The sequence below is a fragment of the Girardinichthys multiradiatus genome, chromosome 3, assembly GCF_021462225.1.
Source record: "Girardinichthys multiradiatus isolate DD_20200921_A chromosome 3, DD_fGirMul_XY1, whole genome shotgun sequence".
Classification (NCBI taxonomy): Eukaryota; Metazoa; Chordata; class Actinopteri; order Cyprinodontiformes; family Goodeidae; genus Girardinichthys; species Girardinichthys multiradiatus.
Window position 1 is genome coordinate 36,408,155 of NC_061796.1, and position 26,651 is coordinate 36,434,805.

Consider the following 26,651-nt stretch of genomic DNA (forward strand, 5'->3'; position numbering starts at 1 on the left):
ACAGTTATTTGGTGACACTTAGAGGGCATGCTGCAAACCTGTAGATGATGTAAAAACAAAATATTGTGCACTCCAGTGATGTTATAAACAAATAATTTACCCATGTGTTTATAATTACAGAAAATACATTTAACAACAATGGCTGCCATAGAAGTAGTGAAAAGGGTGTGTATTTAGAGACTGAGAGCATTTCTTGCTCAAGATGAAGACATCATCATCATCAAAAGGGTGCTTGGAGCTGCAACTGGAGCTTAGAACAGTGAGGAGCTTTGTACAGCCCATATCTATTTGGCTATTGACCACTACATCAAGGCAAAGTTTGCAGCAATAAGTGGTTTACCTGATAATGAACCACCTGCACATGTAATGCTATATAAAAGCACCATCACAGAAAGAAGATGTCAATGTGAACAGAAAGCATCTTCCTCTTATTTGTCTACAACTTATTTTATGATGTATTTTCCCAACATTGGGATGATTCATTCATTCTAATGATCAGTATGGTTGGAAACAGATTACCAGCTGGCACAATGTGGGATCTGTGGTAAATTGGTAAGCACATTTTTAAAAAAGGGCTAATTCCTCTGATGCCCCTTGAGCCTATGCACCTTTTGAGGGGCGAAAGCTCAGTTTGCGTTATGGAGTGCCATGAGAAATCACGTCTTTAAAGTTTAAATAATGAATTATACATTGTAAAAGGGAGTGGCTTTATGTTCTTTGAAGTCGAGTTTTAGTGTTCTACTTAACACTTTAGTGCCTATTTGTTGACAGAAGTTATGTAAATTAATACATGCCTAACATTTCAAATGCTGCATCCTCACCCTCAGACTCATCTCTGTATTAATTTACAGTACAATTGTATGAAGATATAAGTAGTGGTGGACATCATTTGCATTTACGGGTAATTGAAGGGAGTAGTCTGGTAATCCCTCATGTGTTCTCAATAATTGGGGTGGAACAAAGGAAATGTGCTTGTTTCCATGCATAGCGCAGTTTCAGCTGTTTTTGTGTAAAATGCTTTGATTTCTGTGCACGCAGAAGTTTAGTATATAATCCACGCAAGTTTTCAGTAAATGAGGCCCCCGAAGTTTTGGAGGCGAAAGGACCAACCTGAAGGCTAGGGGGGTATATTGTTTTCTTAAATTAGCGAGGAAGGCATTCTTCCTCAGTTATGTTTGCTTTTGTCCAATGTTGTGGATAACTATAACTCATGTGCATGTGTATGTTTACTTTTGAACAAAAGAAAACGTGGTATACGTTTACTAAATGTGACCCAAAAGCAGCAGAGTCCCCACTGTTGCATAATGGTAACGTCCGACGTGGAGAGCCAGGGATCATCCTGAGCGGCGCATCAGCTGTGCGGTTGTCGTGAGTGAGAAACTTCCCTCTCCTCCTCTTTATTCCCCCAAATTTCCCCCCCCCCCCGGAGCATTATTTTAATTCCCAGCAGTATTCTCAACTACATGTGTTCCTATTAACAGGGTACTTATCACCTTTCTGGACTCACTGGGAGAGGATTTCCTGGCCTTTTTGTTTTAACAACTGGAGAAACTCGACCAAGTTTCTCCCTCCTCCCGGTTTCTGCCTGAGGAATGAGAGGATTGCCGGGGAGGAAGAGCCGAAACTCTCGGGTCTGAGCGAACAAAAGGACAGAAACGGAGGGAACTGCTGCCGAAAATGGAGGAAAAGACTTTCCCTGGAGCAACACGTAAGTCTTTACTCACAGCCTGGAATTTGGTCAGTTTGAACGATCCAGCGACTGCTTTGTCATTCACCCAAATTTCCACGTTGAGAAGACATTTAACGGAGTTGTTCTGTCCTTTTCAGAGGTTCAGAAAGCAAACAAGAGGACGCTTTGGTCCAAAATAAACCACTGAATATGAATTATGAATGCTAACTCATTGGGGTGTCATGCTAGCACATTTAGACCCAGATTTTTGGGCAAACATGTCTAGTTTTTTTAGTTTTTTTTTTTTAAATAAAACCCGCATTTTACTCAAAGCACGACGACATACGGTTCATCCCTTTAACCGCCTTGTGTCGGTTTCCTTTCAGTGCGCAGAAAGCCATGAAGGTTATTATAACACAATTTGCTGTAGATGAGGTAATCTCACCAATCCCATCCCATCCCCCTCCTTATGTTAGGATTACATCCCCACTAACACGACGCAGTGCTAGACTGGGCTCCATCTCTGCAGATTATGTTTTCCCAATTCAGTAGAGCACAGGTGGAGAGAACTGTGGAGTGCAAAAGGTGCCACCATGAATTATGTTGCATGTGTTGTTTAAATTAAAATTTGAAACGCATACAGGGAATGTGAAATTCATGAACTGAACTGCATATTAAAGTCCTTTCTGTTCAATGATTTATTAGTCACTGTGGCGTGCCAGATAGACCCCAACTTTTAACTGGTCTACATCAAGTAAAGTTGAGACCAGTTATTTCTACTAAAGCAGTGATGGCTGTGCTCTTTGATTTTGATGCATAAGGTTGACTGATGAGGTAAATTAATCAGTTGCATCGCACAACCATAAAATTAAATGGTGAAGTAGTTATTTTATAGAAAAAGCTTAAATGAGATAAATGAGGTGTATTATGAGCTGTGCTTCCAGATCTGTGCAAGGCTTTCCATACTGTTAATCTGTCAAAACTGTTGAACTCTAATCAAACGTGCATTGCAGTGGATAAGATCCTATCTGTCTAATCCTGTTATGTGTGAAGATTAATGGCATAATGTGGTCATTATTGTCTCTACTCTGGGAGTGCCACAGGGATTGATATCAGGACCATTGTCATTTTGTTTCTATATTATGACCTTCCACTGGTGTTTGAGGTAATTGAAAGTAAAATGTATACCAGGTGATACAGACATGTACACACATAGTAAGGATGTGAAGTCTCTGATTGGCTTTAAATGTCAATGAACTACTCATTGGCAAACAATGTTAACATTAATTGACAGATATTGGTATACTATTGACTGAACATTCTGCATTAAAAAATGGCTGGCCTGTAAATTGAGTGTTCAAAAAGCAAAATTATATGAGGAAATGAACTGTGTGGTTTAAGAGTTGTTTCTAACATTGCTTTTACGTTTTATAGGTTTATTTTGTATTCGTATTTTATTACATTTACTACTGGAAATTATCCAGTAGCTAAACCTGATCTCTTCTCTTGTTAGATTAATATTCCTTGTCATGTTCCTACATAAACTGCAGTCTTTACATGAAATCCGTAATTATAAATTACCTTTGTATTTGTTTCCCATCTAAATTAATCAGTAACTCACTTAATTTATCATTTGACACCCTAGAAGTATCAGCAAACTCTTAAATACTTTAATGAAATCATTTTCAGAGCCAAGCCTGGACTTACTGTGGGATTTCATGCATTACTGAACTCTGATTACTTCATCAGTCAAGGCCAGTGTCATGCTCCTCATTCAGCTGTTTCAAAATCCCTGGATACTCGCCAATTTGAAGCCTTTCTTTCTAGTACCACCGCTCTTTTGGTGGCATCTGATGTTTGGATCTCCACATTGAAGCAGTTGAACATTGAGATGCTGCCTGTTTGTGGAAATAGAGGGGGCAATGCACAATGCGACCTCCTCCTTCAGACAACAAGAAAACTTCCTTCCTGCTGACTGGGGGGGTGCTTCGTGAAGGGTGGTTAGCTTGTTTTGGCTTCGCATCAAGCGGGAGGAAAGATGTTTTCCACCCTGTTTTGTGGGAATTCTGATCGGGAACCTGCAGAGTAACAGTCAGAAATGTTCTGAGCAACATAATAGACGTGACAACTTGTTTTTTGATTCACAGCAGAGAGATGGATACACCAACTCGTACGTTTTGTGTGATGTTTAGTCTGCCCCAGGCTCTTTATGCTCAAAGGGTGTTTTTTTCCAGCCCTTTCTGAAAGGTTTGAGGCATAGTGTACATAAAAAAAAAAAAAACGTTGTTACCCATTGAACTTTGTCATATTTAGTCAGATTACAGACCCAAATTTCTATGTTTATCTGAAATCGAATGTGATAGAACAACATAAATTGTAAAAAATTTTAAAGAAAAAAAAAGTGAAAAGAAATTATGTATTGTTACAAACTTTAAAAATTGCAGCTAAAAAGTGCATTTGTAATCAGTCCCTATGGATGGCTTCCTTTCACATTTGAACCGATACGGTACTGATACCCAGTACCTGGGAATCCATATCGGACTCAATAGTACCAGTTTTCGGTACTTTTGCGTATGTTAATGTGGTAATAAATGTCAAATCATTGAATAATCTTAACATTTTTCATTTTAACATATTTATTTCTCAATATATAAACATTTAATAAATGTATCAAAAAAACATCCAGCTGTTTGTATCTCAGTTGTTTCAAGCATTTCTTTTCCCATGTTGCTGGTTGCAGACGACGAGTCGCTAACGGATGCAGGCTTGCTAACGGTGCTGAATGCAGGAGTTGTAGCCGTAGATCTGAGGTCAAGCAAAATCTGTGTACTCTTCAGCCTTTAGAGAAATCTTGTCTTTAACCAGGTGCTTCCTCAGATTAAAAGTATTCCTGCTGCTGGCCTTGCACTTCACGTCACAAATATTGCAGCGAGCGTAATCTGCATCACATTGAAAAAGTGGAGCCATATTTTCGAGCGCTTTCTATTGTCATGCTTGCTTTATTGATGGTACCAGTGGCTACTGACGTCATTAACCTCTTGTGCATTCAATGCTGTGTTCATGTACGGCATGGAAAATCACCCACTCTTCCACTTCCTGAATGTCACAATGATGTGTTTAGGTACCGAAACATGGTACTGTTTGATTTTACGTGAACAGGTACTTGGTAGTACTGATGGAATTCAGTCAGTACCTATAAATGACCAAATTCTGTAGCCTTCCCTATTGGTTCCATTGATTCTGAAAACCCTAAATAAAATCCATTGCAACCAGTTGCCTTCAGAAGTCACCTACTTGGAAAATCCTGTCTAGCTTTGTATAGTTATGTAAATTCATTAGGTTATAAAACAAGATTCCATGTAGGGCTGCAACTAATGATTATTTTGCTAATCGATTAATTTGTTAACTAATTCTTCAATTAATCAATTAATAATCCTGTAGTAAAAGGTGCTCAATAGGAGTTAAAGAATTTGAACCAGGTGAAGCCAAAGCTATGCCAATTGAGGAGTTCTTGATAGAGCATATTTACAGACAAAGAAGGTTTTTCATATTAAATACAAAATGTATATATTTTTGTACAATTTTGGCCTAATTACTGCTCTGAGTGGGTTGTTCTTCCAACAAATAGCATGTTTTAGAGTCTGTAAACTCCGGTTAATGGTTATTCGATTACTGAAATAGTTGACAACTAGTTCAATAATCGAATAATCACGATTAATGTGATTAATTGTTTCAACCCTATTTCCATGCTTTAAACATTTCACAGTGCGCTTTCAACTTTATCCAGAAATACAGTATATCTCAGCTGCAAAGCCACCAATAGTTGGCCCTCCAACTTAACCGATAGGTTAACTAAGAACAGCATGAATTCGAAAAGCAGGCATGAGATATATAATAATCTAGGGGAGCTGCAAAGGGACAATCTGTTGACAGGACAGTTATGAGTTTTGCACTTCTCAAATCTGGCCACAAACACATGATCCACCTGATGATGTTTTCCTTCATTTCTTCAGACATGCTAGCTGGTTCGAGTTGGTGGGAAGATGGAATGAGCTGAATACAGATCAGTCCTGGAGGAAACTATTGAAGGGTGCAATAGATTTGAGACTTGAGGTAGAGGTTCATCCTAACCCCAAACATAGATCCCTTTTAGAATGGCCTAGTCAAAACCCAGACCTATATTTAAGTAAGATTTTGTGGTAAAACTTGAAAATTGACCATTTATCCCTTTTATCCACTTTACCATTATGCACTGTTTTCTGATGGTCTATCTTATAAAATCAAAATAAACATTAAAGTTTGTGGTTCTAATGTGACTAAATGTGAAAAAGGTTTAAGAGACAGAAATATGTTTTGAAAGCACTAAGTATGCAGTGTTAGATCTGTCCTACAGTGATTTATACTTTGACGATTTCTTGTCTTGTAAACCTTTTAAAGGTTTGTCGGATGTAACACGAAAAATCTCACACATTCCTACTGTTGGTGCCAGATATCAGGATAAAAGTAGGTGATGAGTTGGTGATCATTATTCAGACTAGATTTTGAGCCTACCTCACCACACTTATGGTGAAGAGTAAAGAAACCGTGCAGAATATGGTGTAATCCTTCTCTGTTTTGTAATGAGGGAGAATACACCAGCTTTAGTTGTCAGAACTGCTGTAAACAGGATCAATAAGCTATACTTTCTCAGCCACAGAGGTTATGTAATTTTTGAGAGGGAGGCATATAACATTGTCCCACATTTTTTTGGAGTAGTAGTAGAAATAATAGACAGGATCCCTCAGCCCCTCCTACTTTTACAGTCTAATTATAAATCCTTATCAAAATAGAGAGGAGTCTTTGTTTAGCAGTGGGGCTTGAAATATGAGCTAAAGAAAATTGTTTGATAAATGCCAGGTTCAGTCTGTATGTTGCTTTATCAGTGTGTATGAATTGTGTGGTTTAAGTCACTGGGCATATATTATTGCTACTGTGAAGCTCTGGATGAAAATGAACAGAAGGCAAGAGTGGAGAATAAGTTTCTTCTTCTATTTGTAGAACATACACCCTGTGCAATCAGTTTGATTTCCCATATGCTGCTGCAGTCAGAAATGTAATTCACAGTCAAATGGGTTTTTACACCAATGTGTCTATAGGTGATTAGATTAAAATTTAGTTAATCGCTGTTGCTCACAAAGTACTCGTTGTTACTGTACAGCTAAAGTGTGTCGTTCATCTACGAAAAGGCTTTCCAGTTCCCAGCTGTGCAGATGGATGCAAAGCCCATATTCAGCACATTTCAAAGTGGGGCTCAGCTGTATTAGCTGAACAGAGACAGACGTGGAAAGATCAGAAACATCAGTCACAAAGAAGCTGATTGAAGTTGCTCCAACTCTGTAGCATTGACGCCTATGCTTGAATCTACAGTGAAGCTTGTAGACGGTGACGTTCTAGTAGTTGCTTATGCTTCATTGTGCTTTGTCACACTCAGTTGAATATGTTCACAAGAACAATTTTTAAATAAGCTGTTCAAGAATTTTACGGTCAAATTTAGTCTCTTTCTTTTGAAAGCTTTGACCTGCTATACAATTCCAGTTTCTCTTAAAGAGCTGTTACATAAGATTTAAGTACCTTTTTTTTTCTGTGCTGTTGTGAGTGGACATTGTGTTAGAAGCAGAGGCGATGTCACACGGTGTGAGAGAGCAGTCGCTGTAAAACAGGATTTTTCTAATGTATATTAAAACTAGGACAAAATGGTTAGAGGTTGACATTTTTAATCGGCTGTAACATCATAGTCTCGAGTAACACAGCTACCATGTTTTTGTTTTTTTACCCAAACGGCCTTCTTGTTTATATTCTAGAGAATATGGCTCTTTACTTTTTTAAGTTACGTTTTCAGAAAGTCTGCAACATTTCAAAATCATCATCTTCCTTAACAAAGATTGATAGCTCAAACAAGTGAAAGAAAATGTCAGCACCTTCATTTTCAGAGCAAAAAACCTATAGTTTCTAAATATTAAAGCTTTGAATGTAAGCCCAGAATCCAAGAATGTTAAATGCAGATTTTTGTCCATTATATCAACATGTCTCTTAGTCTGTCGTGTAAAAACGTTCAACTAAATAAGGTTTTCCCAAACTTTTCTTTTACGTGATTGCCTCTTTCTAAAATATAAACTGCTTCGTGGAAATTTGGAACAAAGATCCATGTCAATGTGATGCAAGATTTGAGACTGTTGCACAAAAACTCAAATTATTTTTCTAGAGAATTAAAAAATGTTTTGAGGAGCAGGCTATCTCTGAAGTTCAACTCCCCACATAGATGGTCCTCCATTCAGTTCTAGTCCATTCTGTAACACCCAGCTGGTGTAAATCACACCACCCTGCTGATGATCTGTCATGGGGGAATAAAAGGTGGGTCCCAGCCCTTTGGAAAGGCAAATAATGTAGCAAATGGTTTCCATTAAAACTTAAAGTGGGCTTATTGGCATACCTGCTGAAGAAGATGGAGAGGTTCGGACCTTGGTCTAAAAAAGAGATATAGATAAATGTTCTTCATGGTAGAAACATAAGTTTAGAGCATGGCAGGCCCATGTTTGAAATTTAACCCTGGCAGCTTAAATACAACAAGGAGTCTGCAAATAAACACCCTAATAGCCCATATGCTGTGGTTATTCCCTCTGAAATATAAAGGTAACAGTGTTGGCCTATGTGTGATTATGTTTCTTATTACACTTATTATGAGAAATACATTTCTTATTTTACTCCTGGCAAGCTCTGAAGCAAATAAGCCTATGTTGCCAAATGTCAGATTCTTTCAATGATCTCAGAAGCCAACAGACTGTAGTCATATCCCGCCAGTATTTACTCAGTGCACCTGAGCATAATATAATCTCAAAGACAAACACCACAAAGGGCTGAGGAAAAGCAATAAAGCCTGTCGTTTTACTCGCACATTTGAAGCTTACTAACAATTGGCTGGTCAAAAGCTACTAATAATGCATCAGATATGCCAATAAAACATAAACCATGCAGTTTGATATGAGATAAATTATTCAGTTACACCTGTTGGGTGATAGATCTTGCTGTAAACCCGAAAAGAGGGCCATGCAACATAACATGCACATGTAGTACTTTTTGGTCACCCCTTGTATCTTTTATGTTGTTGCTGATACAACTGTACTAAAACCTAAATTTACCTAAATCAGTCAGCTGCCTTGCTGTTTCCCTGGAACATGGAGGAAGTACAAGTGGAGGGAAGTCTCGATTTGGATTGTGTTGCTTGTTTCTGTCCCCTCCATTGAGATTAATAATATCTAAGACATGGAAAAAAAAAAAAAAAGACCTGAAAGCTCTGGTCACCAGATCCATCTGTTAATATTAGACCACTTCCTCTTCAGCCAAGAAACATGTTACATGTTACATGTTACATGCTGTGTTACAACATGTTTCACCTCTTCTGAAAAATGAATGCTTTAAAACATTGCAACATGAGTGCATAACTCTGTTTTTAGCTGATGTAAAGAAACATATGAGGTAATACTGCTGCCTGCAAATAGGCTCTGGGTTTTTATGTGGGGAGACAAAGTCCTTCAAATGATGGCCTTTGGTTGTAATTGTATGTTGAACAGTCGTATGATTGCTGCTTAGAATGGTTGAAAGTTGAGGTAATGTTGTGAAAATATCCACATTGCCCATGAGTGTACAGAGCAGGTGATGAAGTTGCCTTCTGTGCGCTTATGCAGCTTGTTTCTACCCCACAAGGACACGTGATGCACAGATCATTCGGCAGCTCTGATACCTGGAAAGTGTAACACATGTTCAGTTCTGTACCCTCACATTCCATCGTGTTGAATGTATAAAGGCCTCATGAAAAAAACCTAATTTCTATATAAAGGAGCTGCGTCTATTTGGATTATCAATGAAGGCAATATGGCCACCGCAAAGGACTACTTGGATGCAATATTTAGAAGTATATTATTATTGAAGTACTATGTATTCATTCTCTGCATGCCAGTAATATTTGGCTAGCTAGATGGACTTTTACTGCTTTTGATGCCCGCACCTGATGTACAAGTTTTTCCAATATCCTGCAGCCCATATAAACTTTAAAAGGAGAAATGAGCTACAGCTTAAATCTAATTGTTTTAGTGTTAACTATGCTGCGCTCTGTCTGCTCTGTAATATCTTTAAATCCACATCCTACCAGATCAATAACTTGGAGGCAAACGGTAAGTACGGAAAATTAAACATAGCTCTGTATGTTTGTAGGTACATTGAGAACAACAGTATTCTGCAGCATTACGCAACTTTGATTAGGTACGATAAGTTGCTATTAGTCTTCGACTTGTATGAAAACAATTTGGATCACTTCATTTTGAGATCTGCGTGACTCAGAAAAGCTTGTAAAGCTGCTCATCAGATTATTAGACTTTTATAATTGGACAGGAGAAATATAATCAGACAATACACACTTGTTCATGCAAACAGGAAAAGACAACAAACTACCCAAGCATCCATTCATCCAAGATAATAAAATATGTTTAAAGATGAGGAAACAGTGGTGTTCCGATCGATCGGCCACCAATCATTATCTGCCGATTTCCGTTAAAAAGTATGTAATCGACGTGTGCCGATCAGTGTCTTTCATTGCCGATTACAGAACCCGATCACATGTACCTCATACTTTGCAGTGTAGTGTAGCTCCCAATGTCCTACAAACTGCGCAAGCGCGCGGCGGCAAATCCTGAACAAATATGTCTGCTGTTTGGAGCTTTTATACGGTCTGTGAGAGTGATGTAAAGTTTGCGTCCTGCAACACATGCAATGGTAAAATACATAGAGGGGGAAGCACGTCAAAATGCTTCAACACAACAAATTTAATACGACATTTAAAGAACAAGCACTTGGCGGAGTATGGTGAGTTTTTGAGGCTCACTGCAGAGAATGAAAAGAAGACAACTGAAGCTGTCAGACGGCAGTTAACGCAGCCCACCATTGCCAACACTCGCTCGTATGAGCGTTGCAGTCAGAAGACTAAGGAAATAACTCGAAAAATAATTGAATTCATCGGACTAGATGACCAGCCTTTCTCAGTGGTGGAAGACGCTGGGTTCCGCCGACTGCTCTCACACTTGGAGCCCCGCTAGGTGTCACCGGGACGTAAGTACTTTACAGATGTAGCCCTGCCCGAGCTCCACCAGACAGTGTACTCTCACGTCCAACATCTCCTTAAAGAAGGCGTCTCATCCTCTTTAAGTTTCGCGAGTGATATATGGAGCTCGGACGTCAGTCTTGTGTCGATGCTAAGTTTAACAGCTCACTGGATTGATTCGGATTTTCAACTTCCTAAAGCTGTTCTGCATGCCCAGGAGTTTTTTGGTTCTCATACTGCCGTAGCTTTAGCCACCACATTTGAGAAAATGTTTCAAACATGGCATATTCCAAAAGACAAGATACACGTGATACTGAGAGATAATGCCAGAAATATGGTGAAAGCTATGACAGATGCTGGTTTACCAAGTTTGGGGTGTATGGCACACACCCTGCAGCTGGCCATCCATGAGGCAGTGCTGTCACAGCGCAGTGTAAGTGACATTATTGCCAAAGGGAGACGCATTGTGGGGCACTTCAGGCACTCCCCATTAGCGTATGCAAGACTTCAGAGTGTACAGAAACAACTTGGCCAGCCCACCAAAAGACTGCAACAAGATGTCAGCACTAGGTGGAATAGCACTTATTATATGCTTCACAGTCTCCTTGAGCGAGTATTGGGCATTTACGATGCTCACTTTGAGCTACCTGCAACCTTTACATCTTCTCAGTGGGAATTGATTGACAACATGACAACACTGCTGGAACGTTTTGAAGAGCTGACTAAGGAAATATGCTCATCAACTGCATCTGCTGCTGATGTCATACCCTCTGTGATGGTTTTAAACCGTATTCTGACCAAAGAGACTGCAGCAGATCATGGTGTGAAGACAACTAAGGACACGTTGCTGGAAGCTGTCACCAAAAGATTTGCTGACATTGAAGAAGAGCCCCTCTAAAGTTTGGCAACAGTCATAGACCCAAGGTGAGCTAATCATCATCAAAATAATGATGGATTAAAAAAAGCATTATAGAAATTATAAAAGCAACATAGTTAAATTTTTTATTCTCAACTGGCCTGAAAATTAATGTGACCCCCTCCCCTAAAGGTACAAAGACAGATTTTATTCTGAAGGACTTAAGACCAAAACACACAGACTGCTACTTGGTCTGATGACAGAAGCCGCTCAGAGGGATCCAAACCAAGAACATGAAGCTAACAGCACAGGGGAGCCAGCAGAGAAAGTGCCACGACCAGGATCTTTGTCTTCAATATTCGGTGAGATCCTGGCAGAAGAAACCCCGCAGCAGGCTCACACCGACAGTCCAACGCCATCAGAGATGATAATCTACCTCTCAGAGCCACCCATCTCTCAGAGTGCATCATCATTGGAATACTGGAAAACTAATAAGGAACGTTTTCCAGACCTTGCTAAAGTAGCAAGAGCTTACCTGTCTGCACCATGCACAAGTGTGGAGAGTGAGCGCTTATTCAGTGCTGCATCCAACATTGTGGACGAACACAGGAATAGACTCATGACTGAAAAAGCTGAGATGCTTCTCTTTATTAAAAAGAACCTTCCCACAATGCTTACCAATAAGTAATAGGCATTTAGCATGTAAAAATGCTGTTCAACATTTTGCCTGTTCAAAGCAAATGCACTTTAATTTCACTTGTGCTGTTTTTCTGTTTCAAGATCTTTAAGACCATGTTAATGTTGTTTGAGAAGCAAATGGGCTATTTTATTTATATATGAAGCAACAGACCCATAGTATTGATTTGTTTAGTAAATTATAAGAAAGGTAAACATGTAGTTTTTTTTCAGACAATCCACAACAGTTTGCTCATGCACTTATGACAGTTATTTGAGTGCAACCTGCACTTGCCTTTGAACAATTCCTTTTTTATTTGACATAATTTGATTAAGGCAATGTGAGATTTATTTTTACTGCATTATTCACCAAGAGGCTTAATGACTTAACTCTGTTAAAGATTGCATTACTGATAGCAGGTTTTCAGTTGTCCTTTTTGCTAAATATTTGCTGCATTGTGCCTACAAGTTTTTTGCATTTTTTATTTTGAAAAAGTAAGTAAAAACACGTTTTTCATCTAAATTAAGGTGATTCTATGGTTCCTTTTTTCCACATCATGTAGCCAGTAGCCCTTATAGCTAAATTGAAAAATTTACTGCCAATCCATGTGATCGGTGATCGGCAATGATCGGAACTCATGGGTGATCGGAATCGGCAGCAAAAAGCCTAATCGGAGCATCCCTAGGAAACACTATCGTTTTGTATTGGACTTAGCAGAACTGAACTATTAGAAGTCTTGAATACGCTGATCGTTCGACACTAAAGTAAATGTACATTAAGGACCTTAGACAGAGGTTCAAATAAACTAATCCACAAGCTCAGCTGTTAAAAACATGAATTAAATGGCAGAGGGGATTACCATTTCTAATCGTTGGTTCATTTGTTAAGTAAATGTAGGTGTTGCACTGACACAAGTGCACAGTGAAGGCATTTTCTCATCTGTCATATGTAAAGTGCATAAAGGTCAAGCAGGATGAATCTAACTCTTGAGTTGTCCCAAACTGCAGCTCAGTAAAAACTCAATAAAAAAGCAGACCAGAGAAACTTCCCAGCCTCCTAAAAACTGGTGTTTACACCGTTTCCAGTTAACACGGCAGCATTAGGTACCCAGAAGTCCCTCCTTGTCTTCTGATGTCATTGAGCACAGCTTGTATTTTCTGCAGCTTGCCTGTCTTTCCCTCTCCTACCTCTGGTTACGCTATCTGGGTTAGGTCTCAGTGTTTGTTGGGGCATGTTCCCTGGCAGCAGCAGATGCAGGGTCCGTAGGGAGCCGCTGCGCGTTCAGATAAGCGGCTCCTTTCATCAGCACGGTGGCTTTGGCACACACATTGGCTCAGAGGAGAGCAGCGGCTAAATGCCTGGCATTGTTATGAGTCTAGGCCAGGTGATGAGAAGAAAGCTGCTGCAACCAGGGACAGAGACATTAGTATTCACCAGTTCATTGGATGACCGTGAAGAAATGCTGGTCTTGCTAGTCAGTGTACACAACTGCTTCTGTCTGTCTTTACTAGCCAGACATGAGCTAAAGGCTGAATGGATCAATCAGCATCTGATCAGTTAAAAAATGAATAGGTTACTACCTTACAGTTGTGATCTTTTTCTGTGTTTGATTGATCTTACCTTGGTAGTAAATTGTAAATCTTAAACTTGTGGTTTATCGTTGGTCTTACACTGACCAAAGCAGTTCATTAAAACCATTACAAGTCATTACTTATTTACATTCTAAAAATGATTGCTTCATTAACAGAACTTGATGGCATTCAGAGGAGGTAATGCAACCATTTAAATGAGGTGTGTGACAACGGGCCCCGAGGAGCATGGCTAGATGAGGACCCCTTTATTAACCACATTAGTTGGGCTGAAAAGATTCCTCGAATGATTTGAGTACCTTGAACCGAAATGATCTGCCTCGAGTCTTTGTCAAATTCAGCGCACTGTGTTCTGGCTGGGTGGTTAATTGTATTGCACAATGCTCCCACTTCCACTAATGATAGCCTACGCTGCTGATACGTGGATGCCAAGTGTGGTTATAAGTTATGGAGTGAGACGGTGTCAAACCACTTTAAACTTAACAGAAAAACTGAATCAGCATTATTTAATAGCACATCCTCTGCTGCAACACCTGAGGAAACATCCACTGCAGCGACAGACACCCCCACTCGTTTATTATCAACTCGTGCTTCGCCAACACAACAGAAAAACATATTTTACTGTCGGGAACGTCTCCATGAACAGCAGATTTCTACAGAACGAGATCACTTGTGTGCGCAAGGAAACAGTGTTTTAATATGACTTTAAATATGCTGTTTTTCTTTTTGATGGGTAAATATGTAATTATCTTTTTGTTTTCGCACCAAAAAAACAATAAGAGTGTATCTTGGCACTTAAGTACACAACAAATGTTCTCTTTTATTTGGATAATATTATGCTTTTTGTTGTTCAAAAACATTTTTTAAAAATCTTCAATTCAAAATGCAAGTTAGCTGCTTCCCTAATATCAGTTCATATTATCTTTCTTTGGTCAATAGGTCTTTTAATTTTCCACCTTTTTTTAAATGCTGTTTTCACTTCTACTTAAACCTTTGGTCTGAAAACACACTTGCTCAGAGTTCAGTGTGGCACAGAGCTGCTGCTTGTTGTTTACACTGTGCTTCCTATGTGTGTCTGGGCCCCTTGCTCTATTACATCATCCTATTTGAAACTAATAGAAACAACAGGGTGAGAGGGGTGATGGGCTGGGAGACAGCAATGAGGTAGCTCATTTGTCCCCTGTTTCTTCCTAAAAGAGTTGCAGATCCATTATGTGGGTTTTTCCATTGGTTCCTATTTTCTTTCCTTTTTTGATCAGTTGTTTTTTCTAGTTTCCTCTTTCTTTTGCAGTATTTAAACTAGAATCAATTTTCAATTATTTCTATTTCTATTAACATGTCCTCTGTGAATTATGTTGCATTACACTCCATTGGTATTTTGTAGAATCCAGTTCTTCCGTATCCTGGTAATAAAAAGCTGTAGTCAATTTATTAGTGGTTTTGCCTCTGCTTTCACTCATTTTATACTATGGGATTCTTGGCTAGAATAGAGCTGTGCTTCAGAGACATACTCCTGGCTCCATAAATATTGCAGGCCCTGGCCTATACTTTTACTCTGCCCTGTATCCTTGGACTGCAGGGGCAGAATGCCGGATGTTAAATGAACATCAGTTGCGGCCACTCTGCTGCAGCACAACAGTAGGTCCTTCAAACACCGAATCGGATTAGGCATCGCATTAGCTCGTTATCTGTATCAAGGTATAACAAGGGCTTAAACAGTTACTGTTTCTCAATTTCTAAAAATGTCCATCTTACCATTTTTATGGTTTAAAGTCAATTTTTTCAAGATGCTGAAGTGCACAAGTGACCAGGGATTTTGTTTGTGTTTATAAAGCGGAGAGTAATGCATTGCTACCCCTCTGACACCTTTGCTGACCCTGCACTGCTGGTTAGTTGAGTGAAAGAAGCCTACTACAGTTTTCCCTTGCTTTGCTGAAAGACAAATTTAGCAGTTTGGAAATATTTCTGGTCTGATAGTCCAGTTATTAAACCAACCACTATTAGCTCTTTGTATTACACTCTATAAAGATCAGAACAGCCCAATAAGATGATGATCTGCTCAATTATTTGAAATCTGCTACTAACTTTAGTCGGTGTTTCTTCTCAGTGTTTAATCCTATGTATTGAGGAGCAGTAATTGTTGCTTTTTTGTTTTAAATGAAAACAATTAGATCAAGTTATGTTTTTATGAAAAGTTTCAAATAAATAATGTTACTGTTATATTTTTATTTTTTTAAGTTGTCATACCGTGAGAATCTCATGGTAACCCATGCCTTCTTAGGAATGGGTGAGAGAAATCAAGACAGTTGTGTGTTCTCATTAATACACAATAAACATAGACAGGCATCCACATCTATACAGGTCATAAAAAACACACATGCATATGAATAAATCATAAATCTAATAGTTTAAAACAACATTTGAACAGGAACATAAAAAAATAAGATGGATAGTTCCTTGGTGATCATTTAGCCTGTTCTGCAAAACAGCATCAGAGTGGTCTAAACCTTGATTGTATAAATGCAGTTCTCTGAAACAGTTCAAGATGGGGAGTTTTCTTCTGAAATATTTAAAGATTGTTAGATTATCTCATTGTGTTGTAAAAAAGACCTTTTAGTTTCTTAATGTTTGATCCAAAAACAACATGTTCCAGCAAAACTATATAAAGTTGAGTTTTCAGTGCTGTGCTCTTTAACATGAGATTCTTTTTACCTGAAGAAACACATCCATACCCCTTTGTTACAAAAAAATAAACTTGAAGGGCGCTTATCGACTGGACTTATGAAAGCTATAATCGGCATGGGATGCTGAATGAAAAACGCTCTCATAGGTGGGTATTTATAAAACTGCTCAAAGAATTATTGATGTGGTAAATTGGATTTTAGCCAAAGCCCCTTTTGTGTGGTATAATTACTAGTTGCCCCAGATTTGATTTAGCCTTTTTACCCAACATGTCATCAGCTGACCTGTGAAGTTTTGCATAGTTTTGCCAATGTGCTGCACTTTTAAACTTTGATCAACAACCATTATTAATTAAAACAATGAAGTAAAATTTGCAGTTGCCCAGGAATTATTCTATGATTTTCCACTTATCCATTTTACAGAATGAAAATGGCTGTTACTTGAGCTAACTACCTGCTGATTCCCAACATGTCATGTTGCTGGCATATGGTGCTCAGACGTGCATGCATCCACGCAACTCTGCACGGGTTCCTGTTCTGTTGTATTTGACTTGGATATCACTTTAACATTCTAATGGACTCTAATTTGTATGCGTCTTTGGTACCTGCAGGTCAGTAACTAAACTGGCAGGGAAGATCTGAACTGCTGAAATGGTTGATTGTTTGATGTCCTGTAAAGCAGTTTCCTAAATCTGCTCTAATCTTTTTGTTGTCTTATACAGATCATGTGTGTATAAGTCCTTTTGTGCAGCTTTGCTATTAAATGTGTTTTTAAATGCAACTTGAGGAAAAATGCATTTTTAAGCCTTTTATTCTTTTGAGAAAGCTGTGAGGAAATTTTTACTGCACATGTGAAGTTCTTGCTGTAGACAGGACGTTAATTAAAATATAGTCTACAGAACCTCTGAAACCTTGTGAAATATTGTTTGACCGAAATGGTTTTCTACCGTTTTTCAATAATCATGCAAATTATTAAAAAACGGTGGAAAACCATTTCCACCGTTTTTTAATAATCTGCATTAAATGGCTTTTGGAAAGACTGTAGTTTTCAGCATCTTTGAAGTAGATGTGCATTGATTTATAGATAAATAATGTAAAATGTTGTCAGAGGGGAGTGGACTATTGGTTTTTGGCTGTGTTCCTCCTGTAGTTGCCGTTTCTCTGACTTGATGATACATTAATCTCGCCTTGTTTTAGTCTTGAGCTCAGCAGCAGCCCTCCCTCTGATCCCATTGCATCTTAATCCAAGAGCGCTTCAGATTTCTTTTTGACAGCGGTATTTGTTGTCAGTGGCAGGTGTGTTGCATTTTCATTCTTTTGTTTGTGTTGCATTTTCATTCTTGTCAACCTTGACAATATAGAATGACCTGTAACTTTGAGTCCAGTTCCGAGATGCATTAAAAAAAATAAATGTTTGTGACATCCGCTCTTTTTCCCACAACTCTTGTTACCCTAGATGTCTGAATTGCCCTTGGGGAACTGTGAGGAAATTGTTGTAAATTCCAGGACAAAGCTTGCATGATTCATCACCTGAGTCGTCGCAGTAGGTAAATGGCTGCAGTCCTGTTGCATTTGCACAAACATCTCAGGGATGTGGGTCTTTAACGCATGAGAGTTCTCTGACAAATGCAAAGGCAGGTAGAAAACTGTTGGCATGCTTTGCTTTATGGCTTTGGCACCCCTGCAGTAAGCTCTTTAAATTATTAGCTTCTGTTTTTCCAGATCTCCTTTTTGTTGTTTTGAACTGATTCCACTGTTCATCTTCTGCTTGCAGTTTATCTCATTACCATCCCCCTCTGCTTCCTCTCCAGTCTTGCTGTCACTGCAGTGTTTTGGCTGCAGTCCCGTTGCCATGCAGAGACCTGAACAATGGCCCCTCTCTGCCTGGGAATGCTTATTTAATCGTAGCAAACTCAGACAATGGAAACATAATGTCTCATCTCCCACCTGAAACCTTCTATAGACCCCGTGAGGGTTTGCTGAAGCTCAGTCATCAGCAACATTTCCACATCCCATGCTGATTATCTACCCTTTCCATACATGGCTAGAGGCCAAATATTATCTCTGCTACAAGGCAGAAACTCATCTGAAACTACACTGAGCACGTATAGATGCTAGATCCAAGCTGTCCAGACGAACACAAGAAACAAGAGAAGAAAAATCTGCCCTCTTTGAAGTTGCACTGAGTTGGCCATGTTGCTCATTTGTGTTTTTCTACACAAGCTTTTGAACAGCAGTTACATCTACATAGTAAATCTTTAGTGTTCCAATGTGACAGCCCCCTACTGTCAGGGTTGTTTAAGCTAAGGTCTAAATAATATAGAGCATGTTGCCCCAGTCTTGACCCTCAGATTATGCAGAGGTAAAAGTGCCCCAAACTGGTTCCACAAGGAGTGCAGGGAATACAGTAGGGGCAAAGCCAAGTATCCCTGCTGCGAGCATCTTTCTTTGGCAGTCTAAGCCGAGAGAAACAACTATTTGAGACAGAGATAAAAGTTCAGCAGACTGCCAAATGTGAGTCATGCATTAGCTTCAGTCCTGAACAACCAGCCCTGCTGCTCTTTATCTAAAAAAAAAATGTTTTAGATGTTTGTCACTAGAAAAGATTGAAAAGGCTGTGTTTTTGTTCTGTCAGTTTCTTTTTCTAGTTAATCTATTCAAAAAGATTTGGAATAATAGGTTGATCTTTACTTAACTATATTATTCTGATTGTTTTTGTTGAAAGTGTTACAATTAGACTGATTAAATTACAGATTTTAGAAAAGAGAGGGTTTTTCTGCTCTGAGCCATGAACTCCACCTAATACCTGCATGGATGACGTCAACCAAGCCGATCTGCCTCATGGACTCAGCTGCGATAAGAATGAAGAGAAACTAGTTGAGATCTGTTACATGTGTTGCCTTCGTCGTTCTCAGTCATTCATCTGCTATTGTCTTTCTTTTGACCAGCTCCCTGCTCAGCCCTAGAAACAACTTTTTTGAGACCTGGCCCAGAGGGAGAAAGCAGCCCCCTGAAGATGGACAACGCCCAGCGGATGGAGTCTCCGGATAAAAAGGACACCGATCGAAGACCAGCGACACCCATGAAACCTGACATCTCTCGATCACCACGCTCTCCGGCATCTCCAGTGCCCAGGTCAAAAAGAGGTAAAGGAGTAGGAGCCCCCCCCCCCCCCCTTTGATTGTTTCTTTTCATTGCATCTCTGTGACAAAATGTGACTAAAATTCTGCTCTGTTTCTTTTGTTGCACTGGTGCGCTGAAAATTTCATGTTTTCTTTTTTTTGGCATTCAAAGTCATGGATGTTTTTCTGTCTGTTACCTTTTAATGCGATGTGTGCAGTCTTCGGACTGGCCTGATTTGTTTGCTGGTACCAGCTTGTCAGATTATTGGACTAGTTGCAGCATAGTCCAGGGTTGAGAAAAATATTGATACCGAGCCTTTTTGCCTAAGCAGTCCAACCGCTTGTATTTTGTCACAGGCGTCAATCTGGTCCTGCCCGGCAATCCTGGCCTTGTGGTTGGGCCAGAGGTCGGGGTGGCTGGGGCATAGTGGGCTGGGGTTGTAGTGACATGGTTGGTACTGAATAGGGTCTAGGGTTGGGCGGGGGGGTTGAGGGATTTGGTTTATGTTCTAGTGAACAGTGGGTGTCTGGAGGCTGTCCTGCCTGCAGTCCTGACTGGTCCAGTCGATCTCTGGTTCCTGGGTGACTGGTGGTGGCAGATGGCCGCTCACACTGAGCCTGGTTCTGCTGGAGGTTTCTTCCTGTTAAAAGGGAGTTTTTCCTCTCCACTGTCGCTACATGCAATATACAATATGAGGGATTGCTGCAAAGTCAACGCCAGTCACTGTCCACTGTCTCTACATGCTCATCCGGGAGGAGTGAATGCTACAAATCTCTGACTCAATGCAATCTGCTGGGATTCCTTAGTTAGAAAAACTTTTTATCCAATTTGAATAAATAACTGAATCTGACTGCACTGTTCAATGGTTAGGATTAATTGGAATGTATGTACCTGACTTTTGTGAAGTGCCTTGAGACGACATGTGTTGTGAATTGGCGTTATATAAATAAAACTGAATTGAACTGAATTGGTGGTGGGCTCACCTTGGGTAACTTTATTGTCCTGCACCAGGGAAATTCAGAAAGTGAAAGGAAAATGGAAGATTCACACAAAGGTAAAAAATAATAATGATAAGAGAGTAAAGGCAAATTTACAACCTTTTTAAAAATAGGACTAGACATTTACTAAAACAAGCACCCTGGGATTAAAAGCAATGTGCAACTTGGAAGGGAGATTAAAAAAAATATCTAAAATGTGCATTAGTATTTGTGCATAAAAGAACAACACAACTATTTACAAGGAACAAAAAAAACTGTGTAAAATCAGGGTGATGTAAACACTCCAAAATACCTCAAAATACCTGTTTCCTTAGCAGGTAAAACATTTCATGAACTCAACAAAGGTTATGGAAAATGTATATAAAAAAAAAAAGGCAAATTGATCGAAGAGGCTTAAAGATGGCTTACTGTTGTGGTAAAGGAGCAATGAAAAGATGTGGGTGTGGCAGTGCACTGAACTGTAAAAATGAGACATCTCTGCTATCAGTTTGCCATATATCTGGTTCGAGTTCTGTTGGTTTACGTTAAAATCTGTTCTGTAAGTTGAGTTTGCTTTGACTTGAGGCTGTGTTCTGATAACAGTGCTCTTACATTTGCACTCAGCTGGAGTTAGGTCAGCTCTCTTGAGGCAGTCTCAGATTAAAAGTGACTACAGCCTTTCAGACAAATGACAGAATCCAATAAAATGTCTGCATCTTCTGTCAAGGTGGTGGATAGAACTTCAACGTAATGTTATCAGAGAATCAAGTGGCTCAACATTTTCAGGTTTAGTCAGGGTTAGTAAAGAAAATATCTCTTTAATATGAACAAATATGCTTTGCTGGGAAGTGGATGGTTAATACGGGTAGATGCCAAGTACTTGAGCTATAATCATGTAGGATGAGGAGTCCATTTTCAGTCAGTAATGCCAAGAGTTTAGTTTAAACTGGCAGCTGCACCTGAGTCATTTCCTTAATGTCACAACTTGAATTCAAACCCTTAGGAACAAGTGTCTGGGTTTTTGAGTGTAAGCCTCTTTAATCTCCTCCTTAGTAATTATTCATTATAGTCTTTTGTTCTTCCTCTTCATCCACCAAAATGTAGCTTTCAGTGCTTTAAAATTTTAAGTAACACTGCTTGATTTATTGCTCTATTTATCAATTAATTTACTTGAGATTCTTTCATGCAGACGACTTGATTTGTTTTATTTTAGCTCAAGTTTGGCCTAATTTAATAAAATCTGAGAGCCTTTAGTCTTCAGATTCTGAAAATGACCCACTAGGCTTCCTTTTGATCCTTTTGATCCTTCAAGTTCCTTTTCCCACATCTCTAAAGCTCATTTCTTTGAAGGTTTGGACCTTGCACTGTTTGGAGAGGAAAGCTCTTTCTGACCCGATAATTAGTGAAATAAAAGGATAAGACTTGTGGTTCAGCTGGTAGCTGCTGCCTATTGAATGTCTGCATATATGTTAAAGCAGCTGTTTTCCTTTTATTGGCAAAATTAAAACTCTTTAACATTGGAAGTCTAATTTTATGACAGCATAACAGTGTTATTCCCCCCAAGTCGGAGGTGAAAATAACTGAGTTTAACTGAGCATGTGTGTGCAATTTAAAACCCACATACACACCAAGCTGTATTTTGTAGGTCGGTCTGTTTTTGTCTCTGAAGCTTTGTGCTTAAGATTGTTATGATTAAAGTGGCTGTGAGGTGCAAACAGCGTCACATTGCTTTTACTAAGGCTGTGTTCATGGACTTTCCATCTCGCTATAAATATCAAAGTGGGTCAGCGGTTGTTCTGTTGAGGTACTGCAAAGCAGATAGATTCTGTATTGCATGATTCAAGATTCATGCCCCGTGCTATAAGAGGAGTTCCCACCTCGATGATGCTGAAGATCTGTGCTATGGAGACTGACGGGGATGATGCAGCATCCAGACTTGATGCAGGTCAAGAAAGCTTTCTGTGCCACTGTTTCCCGGAGGGCCATGTTATTTGCAGTCGTCTCATTACCCTATACTGTAATCTGGTCTCTGGTTTTGCATTGCTGTTTTAAGAAGTGGCGATTTCAGATGACCTCACTGAGGTAGAAAATAGGTGACCTATATTTTTTATGTGGAGATTTAATTATAAAAGCAGAGATTTTAGAGTGAACTCTCAAATTCTGACAAAATTACAAGCTGCAGTTGACTGATGGCGTGTAAAAGCAGCAGAGACGAAGGTTTCCAGGATTCCTAGAGTGGAGTAATATCTAAATATTGTTCTGTTTGTTCGTCTTTTTGCCAATCAGTTGGCTTCCCATCCATCTATCCATCCACCCATATGTCCTTCTGTTTGTTCATGAACCGATCCAAATATTTCTGTTTTTCCATTTATTTGACAATTTGTCCCTCCGTGTATTCTTATGTTTCTACATTCTTCCTTGCTTCTAGTTTTTACACATTGCATATTTAATGCCTGACTTTATTAGAAATATCTGTTGGAAATCCACTGGGAATTTTTCTGTTTGAAGGATGGCATTGAAATGGACTGAAAACTCTGGAAATTTGAGACTGGAAAAGTGTGACATCTGGTTGAGTAGCATTTGTCCAGCCAGTAATAGTTTGCAAAGCTATTGTTGCTTTATCTTCTGATGGTTTTAAATTTCTGATAAAATAAACTGAAATTGCCATAGGTTCTGCATTGGGTGCAGATGTGGTTGTGACTGGCAGCAGTTTGTCTCTGGAAGACTCGTGTTTGTGGTTTAAATTCTTTAAATAGTTCAACATCTTGTGTTGCTCTTATCCCCTGTCGTCTTCAACTGAGTGCTTCCCCTGAGGTATTTGGAGTTTTCTGTGAGGACACGTCGGAGATCTGAGTGTCCTCCTTCATGCATTAAATATTCAATTCAAACATCCACCCACGTCAAGGTGATATAGATTTGCTGTTGCTACCTCCTGCTGCAGAGGATGATAATGTTCATCTGGGACAAGGGAGCTGGTCAGACTGGATGGGAAAAGTAATGGAGTTAATTAATGGGCAATCTTGAGGAATCAAACTTGTTAGATGCAGCAAAACACTTAAGATTAAAGCAGGGGTTCACCTTCTAGCAAGACAACGACCCTTAACATACAGGCAGAGCTTGCCATGAAATCTGATTAGGTTTAAGATATTTTGCAAATAACTGGTAAAACGTTTCAGCCTCTAGATATGCATAGCTGGTAGAGACATACCCCATAATACTTGCAGCTGGAATTCCAACAAAAGGTTGTTCTATAAAGTATTAATTTAAAAGGTGGAGATGAGGCTGTATATGAATTTCCTTCCTCTTTACATACAACTTTGAGTTGGTCTATCACATAAAATCTCCATAATATATTAAAGTTGGTGGTTGTGATAAACAGATAAAGATTTAAGGAGTATGAATATCACTGCAAGGCAAAGTATATAAAAAATTAAAAACTCACATTCCCTTCTCTTTCTCCTGAACCATTCTTATCTCAGATGGTACGAAGTCAGAGGAGAGACAGAAGCTTGCAAAAGAACGCCGGGAGGAAAAGGCCAGGTATCTCGGTAAGTTGAAACGAGTGAGCACTGGAGCACATTATATGTGATGAGAGCTCCCCCTAGTGTTGGGCTGGAACATGTTGCAGTTGTTTTTTTGGGCACTTAGCTGGCTGTAGATGACATGCACAAGATTCACAGACACTTTGAGAAGATTAGAGCAGGTTGGGCTTCTGCAGAAACGGAAAAGATCAAAATTGGTTGAAGCCAGGCAACCATTGTACACGTAGGCATCCATTTTCTGCATGTTTCTGCAAGCAGCTTTTGCTGAGATTGTTGCTTAAGTGCGTGACACAGACAGTCCTCCTGACTGTCTGTGTCACGCACTTAAGTTATATAAAAATCTTCTTCATATTCACATGCATGATGGAAAAAAAATGGCAATAAAAGCACATGGATTATTATTATTATTCATTACAACTGGAAGTTTCACAGTTTGGTGGAAAGGCACAGCTATGCTGTTTATTTAGCTAGAATTTTTAATTTAGGTTGTTGAACACACTGCTGATGCATTTTATCACCTGGCTCCACTCTGGCCGTGCACTGCTTTGCATGATTGACAGTTGCTGCTCTATTCTCTTATTCCCTCCTGCAGAAGAGCTCAGCAAGTTGCAAGGTAAGCCACTCACCTGCGTTTATGTGGTGGTGGTGATGGCCTCCTTCCTCTTCTTCTTCTTTTTTTTTTTTTGAAATCATTCAGTTTTTTCTGAAAGTCTTCATCTTTTCTGTTGTATAAACTAGAGCTGGGTAACTCACCAAGAAATATAATTAATACAAGAGCTGCGTGATATTAAAACCTAAAATTTCATTTTTATTGTTGAAAATTCTGAGGATAATATCAATTATCTATTCGACTAGCCCACATTTTCCTCAGCCTTTATCACAATGATCCCACCATTTTCCTTGAGCTTTAGCATCTTGGTCACAAATAACTATTATCATGAGTGGGCATAGAAGAGAGTGAAGGTTCATCTGAGGGTTTAAGTGATCTTCAAACAGCGCAGGATGTATGATTAAATATAACAAACTCTGTTGTATATTTTGGTGTTCTTGCCCAGCCCTAGGGCTTTTTCTTCCATTTTTAATCTCATGGTTTCTTTTTGGAAACATTTTTGTCATTTTTCATTTTTGACATGTTAAACCCAACTAAACATAAGCCTCTTGTCTCTGTGAACATCCTCATCCTCTTTTAAAGCAATCAAACAGCCACAGATTGATCATTTAACCATCTTCTTCAATGTACATGAAATGCAAATAATGTGGTGCACAGAGGCAAACAGATAACCTGTCCTGTGTGTGAACTTTGTTCATTGTCCTGTTCCAATTATAGAAGATAACATGTTAGAACCACAGAACCACTGATTACCATCATTCTGGAGAAACTGAAGGTTTTTTAAGACACTTGCAGCTTGTTTTAGCTTGGCTGTAAAATTATGTAAAATATGGTAGTGCTGCCAAATTGGAAAGATGTAATTAAAATTTTTTTTAAAGTACCGGTAGTAGTATTTAGAGTAAACATCTTTTAGCTGCATACCTGAATTGCTTATAGCGACTGTGCAAAACAAATTTATTACGCGGATTTGTGTTCTTTCGCAATATAGATTTCCTCCCAGCAGGTTATCATTTTACCGGCAGTAATACGTTGTTTGAATGCTGTAAAATGTGTGTGACACAGTTGATGCTGCGGATCGGTCTAATTTGGGTGATCACAAGGGCATGCCAGATGGTGTGGGTCTTATCTAATTCACTGTTAGACTGGGATAACAGAAGACCTCCAGCCAAAGGCCGTGTTTACAATGTCGGCTTAGGAAGAGGTTTCTGTTCCTCCGCACAATTGATGGTGTTTCTAGTTACAAAATGCCAACACCAGGCAAGTTTACTAGTATGGAGTTGTTTATACACAAGGTAAGTTACCAGTGATTTAAAAAAATATATACTTTTAGGATAAGGAATGCATTAAAGAATAATGAAATTTTAGCAATGCATGAAAATAAACGTCAAAATGGGAAAAACAGCTGGGGCATGATCAAATGGAAACCGAACAAATACATTTTGGCCTTTATGGGAAAACTTCAGTAAACAATGTTTTCAGTCCTCTTAACAACCTGTAGTTGGATTTTATTTTGTTTTATGTAACTGTATATGGAGGCCTAGAGATGAGACCAGAAATCAAATGAGGCATTAGAAACAAGTCCTAACTACAAGTTCAAATTTGATAACATTAGCAAAAAAACTGACTATTCTGGGGAGATTTCTCTGTAGTTATTTCCTTGCCATTTCCAAAGTGGCCATTCGAAGTCTCTAAATGGCCACTAAAGAAAATACGTCTATATATGATCTTCAAAAGGCTGTAGTTCCTGCATCCTGTAACGTGCAGTCTCACAGAAAACCAAAAGGTGTAAGCAAAGCAC

General features: G+C 39.1%; 1 protein-coding gene across 1 annotated transcript in view; it reads left to right on the forward strand.

Moving 5' to 3' along the window:
• The first annotated feature begins 1,412 nt into the window (after positions 1-1,412).
• The window catches only part of map7d1a (MAP7 domain containing 1a), a 48,130-nt gene continuing 22,891 nt past the window's right edge, over positions 1,413-26,651 (forward strand). Inside the window, exons 1-4 of the mRNA XM_047360837.1 lie at positions 1,413-1,708; positions 19,550-19,747; positions 24,181-24,249; positions 24,836-24,856. Coding sequence (XP_047216793.1) covers positions 1,678-1,708; positions 19,550-19,747; positions 24,181-24,249; positions 24,836-24,856 — 319 coding nt within the window. The 5' untranslated portion in view covers positions 1,413-1,677. The remainder of the gene's footprint in view (positions 1,709-19,549; positions 19,748-24,180; positions 24,250-24,835; positions 24,857-26,651) is intronic.